This window comes from Prionailurus viverrinus, chromosome F2 (assembly GCF_022837055.1).
Source record: "Prionailurus viverrinus isolate Anna chromosome F2, UM_Priviv_1.0, whole genome shotgun sequence".
NCBI classification, from domain to species: Eukaryota; Metazoa; Chordata; class Mammalia; order Carnivora; family Felidae; genus Prionailurus; species Prionailurus viverrinus.
In genome coordinates, this window is record NC_062578.1 from 23,700,384 (window position 1) to 23,711,638 (window position 11,255).

At 39.4% G+C, this 11,255-nt stretch overlaps 1 protein-coding gene across 2 annotated transcripts; it reads left to right on the forward strand.

Moving 5' to 3' along the window:
- The first annotated feature begins 925 nt into the window (after positions 1–925).
- Positions 926–8,157, forward strand: TMEM70 (transmembrane protein 70). 2 transcript variants are annotated; one of them, XM_047842850.1, is made up of 3 exons: positions 926–1,231; positions 2,430–2,535; positions 7,513–8,157. In XM_047842850.1, the coding sequence occupies exons 1-3, from the start codon at positions 1,022–1,024 to the stop codon at positions 7,968–7,970; spliced, it is 774 nt and encodes a 257-aa protein (XP_047698806.1). In that variant the 5' UTR covers positions 926–1,021; the 3' UTR covers positions 7,971–8,157. The 2 variants fall into 2 exon arrangements, with proteins under 2 accessions (XP_047698806.1, XP_047698807.1); XM_047842851.1 differs by having other exon boundaries at positions 926–1,219.
- The last annotated feature ends 3,098 nt before the right edge of the window (positions 8,158–11,255 follow it).

An 11,255-nucleotide genomic window follows, 5' to 3' on the forward strand; every position in this document is an offset into this window, starting at 1 on the left:
GACCTGCTTGGGATTCTCTCCCTTCGTTTCTCTCTGTCCTTTCTCCAGTCATGTGCACGCATGTGTATGCACTCTCTCTAAATAAATAAACTTAAAAAAAAAAAAAAGTAAGTGGAAAATAACTTTAAGAAAATGAAGTTATTCATAAAGAAGCAGTGTAATTTTATCCTTTTGGATACCCAGGAAAAAAAAAGTAAACAGGATCTGGAGTTCTCAAGAACTTTAGTTTAGACTTTTAGTTTGATCTTCTTACATGCAAATAGCATCTGGAGTCAAAAACATTGTTCTGAAATAGTAAACAAAGGTGTGTCTACTAGTTGGATGCTCATCCTTCAAGACCCAGCTGACCAATTTTATGCGGTCTCTTTATATCCTCTGCTCCTTAGTCTTCACAATAGGTCTTCGATACCTCTTAAGTAATGAAGAAACGTGTATATGGATGCGAAGGATTTCATAAGAGGTATTTGACAAGTATCAGCATTATATGAATAAATTCCATTTATTTTCTCCCAATCCAACGGTTGGATTAAATTACCATTCATTTTTGTCCAAATCGCATTATTATTCTGTGGTAACAGGCCATTATCATTTTCCGGAAAGAAGATAGTTTTGGGGGCCTAGAAAATGACGCCAACTAAGAATGAAAGACTTAACCCTGGCTTCCAGGCGTTGTCCTCCGCTCATGGCTCTCCCTCCCCTCTGTCCTTCCACATTCTCCTAAAGAGCGCTAAAGTATGGAAAAGTAAAGCTGCGCCCAGGATGGTCGTCGGCAGATCCCTGCAACCAGACTCCGGTGGGCGGCGTTCAGAGCTCAGTCCGCAGGGAACGCGCGCGGCCAAGGTTGCGGGGAGGCCGCGAGTTCTGCGCACGCGCGTGAGGCCAAGCCTGCCCTCCCCCCCCCGCCCCGATTTCTGGAGGCGGAGCGAACGCGGCTGGTCCCAGCTGCGGTCGGTTTGGGAGCTGGGCCTTGCGGTTCCCGTTGCCGCCGTTGCGCCGTCGGCCGCCAATTGTCACGCGCGGGATGCTGCTTCTGGCTTTGGGCAGCCCGTGGGCGGCCGGACTTCGGCTCGGCGGGAAGAGGACAGTGCCGTGGGCGGCTGCCGCGCTCCGAGGCCCTAGCGCGGCCTCCTCGCGTGTGGCCTCCTGCAGCGGCTCCCCGGGGCTGGTTGGCGGTGGAAGCGAAGGGCTGCGGGGAGACCGGCCGTTCCTCGGGAGCCGGGTGCGAACGCAGGTCGGCAGTCTGAAGGCTTGCGGACCGAGAGAGGATGGGAGTGGAGGTGGGCGGTGAGGGTGGAGGTGGGGGAGTGAGGGTAGATCGGGCCTGGGGAGCCCCCGCCCCGGCGGCCTGGTGACCCTGGTGCGGAAGAAGCTCTCTGAGGGCAGCGCAGAAGTACCGGGCCTCGGCCTCGGGAACCGGCCCGGGATCCCGGGGTTTACAGCACCCACGAGTCTAGGAATATCCGTTGGAAAGTGGTCATTTTCTGGGCGGTTCTGAGTAATTTACAGGTGGTTGCAAACCCAGCTCGTGGGTACCGACTCTTCTCTTTCTATCCTTGAGCGGAAGCTCGGAGGGGTTAATCTGCAACATTACAGGCACCATCTGGAGACTGAACTGAAAGAACTCAGATAACCGGACTTTAAGTTTGTTCTATTTTTTTTATTAGGTGAGCTTATTGTAAGGAATTATTTTGCTCTTTGGAAAAAGGGGTTGGGGGCGTTAATGCTCTCATTTTATCTGAATAAATTGTCTCCTAATCCTGCCCTGTAAAGTATCAAGATTAGTAAACAAGATTGAAACTTGGAAATGCCTAATATGGGAATTGGAATTTCATTAAATTTCAACATAAATGGATCAGGCATGCCTTTTACATTTTGAAGTGTGTGTTCTGTGAAATAAATTTTTAGACATTTGGGGAACTCTTCTGTGAACTGTGATACAGGATTTCAAGTGAAATATTAAGAGGAACAAGGGAAGCAAGTAGATATAGAAGTATTAAAGACGGCCTTGACTTCAAACAAATTGAATTTGCAGTATTTTATTTACGTTACATTGAGGATTTTGTTTTTTGAACACTAATACGCTTAAAACTTTTGACATTTTCATTAGCCATAGAATGGAAGAGACTGTTCCACTGAAGTTTTTAGTTGTTCAAAGTCATGCTTTATCTAGAAGGCTTTGAGCTGGGGTGCAAACCTAGGTCTTCACTCTCCAACTCCGCAGGTTGTGACTGGAGTTCAGGAAAGAGATTTTGTTAGTTTGATTTCTTTAGCTCTGTACATTATTTGGGGATAATTCCTTAAATAACCGTATGTGACAAGTTCTCTTTTACTCTTCATTATAATTTACAAAATACACTTAAAGAAAATTAAAAGTTGGTCTAAATGCACTTTATTATGTACTCACATTATAATGGTCTCTGTTTCAATAGATACCTCTTTGTTGGGAAAGGTGTGTTCAATGCTTGCATACACAGCTTGAAAAATCAGAAGATGGAAGGCTGATTTATACTGGGAATCTGGCCCGAACAGTGTTTGGTGGGTAATCAAAAGTGAGGGTAATTTCCTTTGTAAAATGTACTTAGGATGTTACCTCTTATTTTAGTACCTCTTAATCACAAGATATGAGGAAAAATTAGGTTATATATTTTTTTCTTGTGTCCTCTTAATGCAAGATTCAGAGGTTGAGACCCTTGCATTTCTAGGAGGTTTAAAAAAGATTTTTGAAGACTGTTAGTGGCTGTGTGATCTTATGGCTGGGTGCTAAAGCTTCCATCCTTTGGTCATCTCCCAAGGTGTTTAACAACAAAGTAAAACAGAACAAGAAGTGTGCGTTTATTTGTGTAATGTTTGAGTATGCAGAGAAAAAATGTGGAAGAATACCCCTTAAAGAGTATTTTGAGAGACTACACATTTACTTCATATATTTTTTAAATGAGCATATAATACTTTATAATTAAAAAAATACATTACTTTTACAGCTTTTCAGTTCACCTTAGAATTTTCAAGAAACATGTTTAGTGGCTTTTGTAGGTGGTAGAGACTAATAGGGAAGAAAAACTGTATTAAATGACTACAAGTTTGAAGCTCTTTCCTTAGCTCTTAATTTGGTATTTAGTATGGAATAATTTATTAGGGAAGGTCAGAAGAACTTAGGTATGTGATTTGTTCAAGTTCCTGAGGTTGTATCTCATTTTAATAATCTTAAAAGAATAACCTGAAATATCTGAAGGATTACTTTATAGCCAGGTCAGCCACAAGATCTCAGCACCTTCATTTGCATTCCTGTTTTTTTTTTTTTTAATTTTTTTTTTTCAACGTTTATTTATTTTTGGGACAGAGAGAGACAGAGCATGAACAGGGGAGGGGCAGAGAGAGAGGGAGACACAGAATCGGAAACAGGCTCCAGGCTCTGAGCCATCAGCCCAGAGCCCGACGCGGGGCTTGAACTCCCGGACCGCGAGATCGTGACCTGGCTGAAGTCGGACGCTTAACCGACTGCGCCACCCAGGCGCCCCTGCATTCCTGTTTTTGATTATGCTGGTGTCAACTGATCATCTAAAATTTACTCTGCAGGGGCACCTGGGTGGCTCGGTCGGTCAAGCGGCTGGTTCTTGGTTTTGGCTCAGGTTGTGATCTCGAGGTTGGTTGGTTTGAGCCCCTTGTGGGGCTCTGTGCTGACCATGCAGAGCCTGCTTGGGATTCTCTCTCTCCCTCTCTCTCTCTGCTCTTTCCTGCTCACTCTCTCTGTTTCTCAAAATAAATAAATTTCCAAAAAAATTTTTTTAATTTACTCTGGGAATCTGTAAGTTCTCAAGTGTGAGGCATCAAAATAGACTGTGTTTAGAGGACTGTGTAGATATTTAAAACTTTGGCAATAAGGACTGAGTGTAATCACTATTGAGAAGAGTTCTGAAGTTACTGGAAAAATTAATTTTCAGTGGTTAGAAATTCCTCTAGGAGTCAGTACATAAGTAGGCCACTGAGCATTTGTCACATTTCTGACCTGAGATACCTGGATTTAAACTACTAGATATGTTAACAGTGATACCCATAATACCCTTTGTTCTGAGCAGACCCTTACTTCAAATGCAGGGAAGGCTTACTAATTTATTTATTTCCATTTGACTTCCTTCTTTAAAGATGAGAATATAAATGGTTAATTTTCATGTGGTTAGGATGTCATATTTGTGGAAGAGCATAGCCATCCATGGTATTCCAAGTTCTAGAATTGTAACTTCTGTAAGAATTTAATGTTTGAGTTCTTTCAACATTATGGTGATAGAAAGTCACTGTATATACTTTATAGAGATTGCTGTTTTATTTCTTTACTTATTTTAAAGTTTATTTGTTTTGAGAGTGAGTGAGCTCAAGTCAGGGAGGGGCAAAGAGAGAGGGAGAGACAGAATCTCAAGCAGGCTCTGCACTGTCAGGGCAGAGTCTGATGCGGGGCTGGAACTCATAAACCGTAAGATCATGACCTGAGCCAAAATCAAGAGTCGGATGGTTAACCAACTGAGCCACTAAGGTGCCCCTGATTACTATTTTTTTTATGTAGGAACTGAGAGAGAAATACTTTTTCTATGTAAAACTGAATGAGAGACATTAAGTTAGAGGTAACGTTCTTGGAGATTCTTTAAACTACCAAATGGATCCTACTTTAAAGACATTTGAAGAGTCTTTTAGTTGATTGTTCCTTTTAATTCCTCCACAAATAATTAACTGATGTCACAGTAGTCTCATTTTAGGTTGAAAAGAATTTGAACATGAAGAGGTGTGAAAGAAGGGCATCCCAGGCATGGAGTAGTATGAGCAAAGACATGAAGCTGGGAAAGCCCAGAATATATTGTTTAGAAAATGACAGTTACGTCAATCCAGGCAAAATAAAGTATATGGTACATTAGTTTCCTTGGACTCTTGTAATAAGTTTCCACAAACTTGGTGGCTTAAAGCAACAGAAATTTGTTCTCCCTGTTCTGAAAGCTAGAATTCTGAAATCGGTGTTGGGAAGGGCCATGTTTTCTTTGTGTCTCTGTCATGTTTTATCCTTACAAGGATATTCTCATTGGAGTCATGGCCCACCCTGTTCCTGGATGAACTCATCTCAATTTTTGATTGTCTACAAAGACCCTATTTCCAAATGAGGTCACATTTGGAGGTTCTGGGTACACATGAATTTTGAGGTACACTATTCAACCCACCATAGTGTGACAAAAGTCTTGGGGAAAAAAGGGTAGTTGGAAGGGGTGGCTTTTATAGAAGGCATCTTGGTCCGCATTGTATCCCTATTGTATTGTATTGTATTGTATTGTATTGTATTGTATTGTATTGTATTGTATGTGTACCAGTGTCATAGCAACTACCTGTGGGAGGAAGGAAGGAATTATTTTTAAATTACTGATGCAAGATAATTAAGCCTGTAACCAATAGCAGTGTATGAGACTGTGTTACAGCCTCATTAACAGTATGTTGTCAAACTTGGTTTTTGGCAGTTTTGGAGGAAAACAATATCTCACCGTGGTTTTAATTTCATGTTTCTTATGTTTGAGGTTTATTAACATTTCTTCTGTTTAAGGGCTGTGGTTATTTTTGTTTTAGTGAGCCATCTGCTTCTATTTCTTGCATGTTTGTGGACAGGGTTATTGATCTTCTCATATCCTAGTAACCTTTTATATGTTGGGGATATTAACACTCTGTGATATAAGTTGCAAATATTTTTCTCATTTGTCTCTACTTTGTTTGTGTCCATGTACATTTTTAATCAGATTTACCTTTCTCCTTGATTGCTTTTGTGTTTTGAGTCATAATTAGAAAAGTTTTCCCATTCTCAGATTATGAAGGACTGCATGGATATTTTCTTCTTCTATCTCTATGATTTTATTTTTTACATTTAAATATCAGGATTATTTGGAATTTTCCTAGTAGATGGTATGAGGGATGGATTGAGTTTTTATCTTTTTTATATGGCTATCCAGTTGTCCTAGCACCATTTTTGCCCACATATTTGAGATGTATAGTATATAAATTTATAGTATATAAATTTCTGTACGCAGTTAGGTTTATTTCTAGATTTTCCATTTTGTTCAACTGATCTGTTTTATTGTGCACCAGGACCACACCATTATAATTATAGACTTATGTTTTAATATCTAACTTCTCCCACCCTTTTTTCTTACTTTTTTTTTCCAAGTTAAATTTATAACCAATTTGTCTAGGATCTCAACTTGTCGATCTTCTAGAAATTTACATTTTAAGTCACTTATTGTGGTAAAATATATGTAACATAAATTTACCATTTTAACCATTTTTATTTTTTAAATGTTTTTTATTTTTATTTATTTCGAGAGAGAGAGCATGCACAAGTGGTGGGGTACAGAGAGAGAGAGGGAGAGAGAGTACTCCAAGCAGGCTCCACACCTCAGCACAGAGCCTGATGTGGGGCTTGATCTCACCAACCATGAGATCATGACCTGACCAAAATCAAGAGTCAGCTGCTTAACCTACTGAGCCACCCAGGTGTCTCTTAACCATTTTTAACTATGCATTTCAGAAGTCATTGATTTTTAATGTTTTAATGTGACAGGTAAAAATATCTCACTGTTTTAACTTGAATGTCTTTCATTGGTAAAGAAGTTGAATATATTTCCCACGTGTTTCTTTCTTATTTTTTTTTTTAAGTTTTTATTTTGAGAGAGACAGATACAGCATAAGTGGGGGAGGGGCAGAGAAAAAGGGAGGGAAAGAATCCCAAGCAGGCGTGGAGCCCGTTGCAGGGCTCTAACTCACTAGCTGTAGGATCATAACCTGAGCTGAAACCAAGAGGCAGATGCTTAACCAACTGAGCCACCCAGGCGCCTTATTTCCCATGTGTTTCTTAAACCACTGGTGTTTGTTTTGTTTTGTTTTCGGTTTTGTTTGTTTGTTATGGTAGTTTGCTGTTTTAATCCTGGGCACTTAGCCTGATAATGTTAGCCTCATATATAAACATTTAATGTTAAGTATGTGGAAGTGCTTATTAATAGAGTTTTATTTGATAATCTGCTGGCTGAATTAATTTTTATAGCATTCATAAGGATCTTTGAGTAATATTGAATCTTTTCTTGGGGAACTGAGGTAGAGGGCCAGTTAACCCTAAAGCAGATTTCTTACCTGGAGAGGCAGTGCAGTGTATTGGTCAGTGGCCTGGGCACTAGAGTCAAATTGCCTGGGTTTGAGTCCCAGTTCTGCCACTTGGTAGCTCTGTGATATAGAGCAAGTGCATTGTTTTCCTCATGTCTTAAATGGGAGTGATGATGATAATTATCTGTCTATTTCATAGTGCTTTTTCAAAGATTTCGTGAATAAAATATATAAAGTATGTAAAGACAGAGCCTAGGAAATAATAATCACTATATGTATGTGTTGATTTTATTGTTTTGGTGATGCTATAAGAAGGTGGAAGTATTAATTGAATAGGTTGATTGTTTCATAAAATTTATATATATTAATCTTTTCCCATTTTTTTTTCCTATTTAGGTGTGAAATGTTTCTCTTACTCTACAAGTGTCATCAGCCTTGCATTTCTACCATACATTTTTGCACAAAATAATATTATATTTGGAAGTCTGCCTTTGCAAATATTATTTTATGGCATCATAGGAAGCTTTACGGTGATCACTCCAGCACTGCTTCACTTTGTTACAAAAGGCTATGTCATTCGGTTGTACCATGAAGCTACAACAGACACTTACAAAGCCATTACTTATAATGTTGTGCTTTCAGAAACGAGTACAGTGTTTCACCAAAATGACGTGAAGATTCCAGACAGCACACATGTGTTTACCACGTTTTACGCTAAAACAAAATCACTGTTAGTTAATCCAGTGCTCTTTCCAAACCCTGAAGATTATAACCATCTAATGGGTTATGACAAACCATTCACTTTTGAAACGGAAGAAGACAGTGAAAAGAAACAAGTCAAAGATGAGAAATGAGTCTGCTGTTTTCACGTTTGTGCTTAAATGTGATTTATGTTCCAATGTATAATAATTAAATTGCCTTTTGTTTTCTGTTAGTGACTGACTGTTAAAACCAATTTGAAGTTGTATCAAACAACTTTTAATTAATTTTCAGAGAATTACGTTTCTGTATAATAAAATAAGCTATGTTTGAAAAACAAAACATAATATTCTACCATTTATGTTTTTAAAAAGTGAGAATACATGTTCATGCTGGCATAGGCATAAGTAATTTTATATAATAAGTGTGGCTGCCTCTAACCTGAGGATCAGATGTCAGAAGCAAATAGGAGAGCTGTTTTTTGGGTTTTTCTAAGTGTATAGATACTAACTTTACCCACATTAAAATATCTATAATTTTAAAAATTAGAGTAATAATTTCAAAAATTATAGGAAGCAGTGTTAATCTCCCTTTGGTTCAAACCACAAGTTTTTGCCTATCTTCTTTGGCATAGTTGCCCATAATAAGAATCTCCATGTCCAGTTGAGTGTGGTAGTTACAGGAGAAATGGTGATCTAAGTAGCGATGTCTTTGGTGGTGCCAGTTGTCCCTCTGTGCATTCTTCTCCTTTGATGTATCCTATCAGAGCAGGAAAAATCATAGGTACTAAATAGATGTCAGGACCTTTTATAAAATGGCCATCTTATGCTAACTTTATGAAGTCCTGGCATTTTAAGATTTTTAACCTCTAGTTGTAAAATCAAAGTTGGTCCTTGTGAAGGCCAAGGAGCAAAAGGCCTTAAATCCTGCTAGCTAGCTAGCTAGCTATTTATTTTTAATTTTTTTTTTTAACATTCATTTTTGAGAGAGAGACAGAGCATGAATGGGGGAAGGTCAGAGAGAGGGAGACACAGAATCCGAAGCGGGCTCCAGGCTCTGAGCTGTCAGCACAGAGCCTGATGCAGGGCTCGAACTCACGGACTGTGAGATCATGACCTGAGCTGAAGTCGGACGCCCAACCGACTGAGCCACCCAGGCGCCCCCATGCTATTTAGATCAGTAGATAACTTATTAGGTGCCCAGTGTGTGCCAGGTACTGTGCTAGTTGTCAGTCAAGAACAAAATACCCAGTCTGTGTGGAGCTGCCTCATGTCTCCTATCTGCCATGATGATAAATATCATTATGGCTTATCTGTGTTTGAGGAAGGTTGATGGGGAAGGAGCAAGGAGCATCACTAGTTGACAGATCAGGTCTGAAGCTGCTAGAGGCTTGTAGGAGGGAGGGTAGGGTAGAAAAGTGCTCCCATTTCTGAGACCTAGAGCACCCTCTGCTAGGATCAGCCAGTTTATGATCTTAGTAGAGAGCAGGCTCTAGGTCTCAGGTGAACAACCTGGTGCCGTCTCCATCCTCGGGTTGGGCCTCTGCCTGCTTCTCTGTCCTATGTCACTTAGATCAATACCTGTTGCTATCTTGGCAGTTAATGTGATTTGTAGATTTCTATTAAAAATTATTCCATAATCAAATGCTCATCAAGTATCAGAAAGTAGAAGCAAGAAAAAAGAATCACTTAGTTCCACTCCTAGAAGAAAAAACAGTATTGTTAATATTTTCGTTTTCTTCTAAGTGTCACTTCGTTCATAACTTGTTTTGAGTACCTCATATCTTTCTTTAAATGTCCTGTATCCATATAACCATTTTGCCACCTGTGTAGTGGAGTGAAAAACCTATTTTTATTAGTATCATCATAATTCAGAAGACAACTTGGTTGTTTAGGGAAAAGCCTAAAATACTGAGAAAGAGGACTTCTCAGGTGCATGGTCTGGAGTGACACCAAGAAGTAGAAAAGGAACAGCATGTGTAGAATGTGATTCACCACTGAAATAAGTCAGCAGAAACAACTCAGACCAAGGTGAGGAGGAGAAATTTATATACATCTCTCTTATGCCACTTTACTAACTTCACCTCAGAGTAATCTTGGAAAGGTTGGGGAGGTGAGGAGTGTCCCACTACATATAGAAAGGGCACTGAGTCAGTTTTATTTGAATCTCAAAAGGCAGGATGATCCTGGCTTAACGTCTGGGTTACATCAGGTAATAAAACCCGTTGGTAATAAAATATTTTGTAATCCTTTTTTTCAATACCAATTTCATCATCCTGAAAGAATCCAGCTTTTGGAAGCAAAAGTAACAAAATGGCCATTAGGTCTGAATGATACAGTTTTTAAAACTGTATTTGATTTACTCAGAACAGTTTATACATTGTTGGCTTCCTTTTCATTGAGAACTTCAATCATTCAAAAGTAGGAGTACAACTAATCAACATGGCTATCATCCGGATTCAACAATTACCAACCAATTTGTTGTCAGCGTTGTTTCATCTACACCCCAACCACTTACTACTTTGGAAGCCCTCTACTTATTTGGAAGCAAATCCCAGACATCATAACATTTATTTCTTAAATATTTAATTTTGTAACTCTATCAGATAAGGACTTAAAAAATTATAATACCATTATAATACCCAAACCTCTGCCCTCTCCCAGAGTTATCAAATATCCAGTCTGTTCAAATTTCCAATGCCTCCCCACATTTTGTTTGGATTAAGATCTAGGAAAAGTTCATACTTATTCATACCAATTTACAAAATGTCTTTTCAGATTCTTCTATAGTCCCCTTCATTTCTTTCATTTTGTTTTTTTCTCCCTTGTAAATTATCAGTTGAAGGAACAGAGTTGTTTGTCCTTTACATCTTTTCCTGGTCTAGATTTTCTGATTGTATCCCTGAGGTGTAGTTTAACGTGTTTCTCTGTCCTCTGTATCTCCTGTAAATTGGTAGTAGGACTTGAAGCTTCATCATACGGAGATTTCTTTTTTTTTAAAATTTTTTTTTAACGTTTACTTATTTTTGAGACAGAGAGAGACAGAGCATGAATGGGGGAGGGTCAGAGAAAGGGAGACACAGGACCTGAAACAGGCTCCAGGCTCTGAGCTGTCAGCACAGAGCCTGACGCGGGGCTCAAACTCACGGACCACGAGATCTGACCTGAGTCAAAGTCGGACACTCAAATGACTGAGCCACCCAGGCGCCCCTCATCATACTGAGATTTCATTATTTTGGACAAAACCATTTCATAGGTAATGTTACTTGTATTAGTTATCTATTGTTGCATAAGAAATAGCCCCTAAAAGTCAGAGGTTTCAAACATAGCACATTGTGCCTGTTGATCCAGTATCTGGGAGTGGCTTAGCTGAATGCTTCTGAGTCAGCTTCTCTCATGAGGTGGCAGTCGAGATATCAGCTGGCGCTGCTATTATCTGAA

Excerpts from the sequence above, each read along its gene's own strand:
- TMEM70 (XM_047842850.1), top strand. The coding sequence starts at position 1,022 with ATGCTGCTTCTGGCTTTGGGCAGCCCGTGGGCGGCCGGACTTCGGCTC. Across the intron at positions 1,232-2,429 it reads GGAGCCGGGTGCGAACGCAG|ATACCTCTTTGTTGGGAAAG; the intron begins GTCGGCAGTCTG and ends CTGTTTCAATAG. Across the intron at positions 2,536-7,512 it reads TCTGGCCCGAACAGTGTTTG|GTGTGAAATGTTTCTCTTAC; the intron begins GTGGGTAATCAA and ends TTTCCTATTTAG.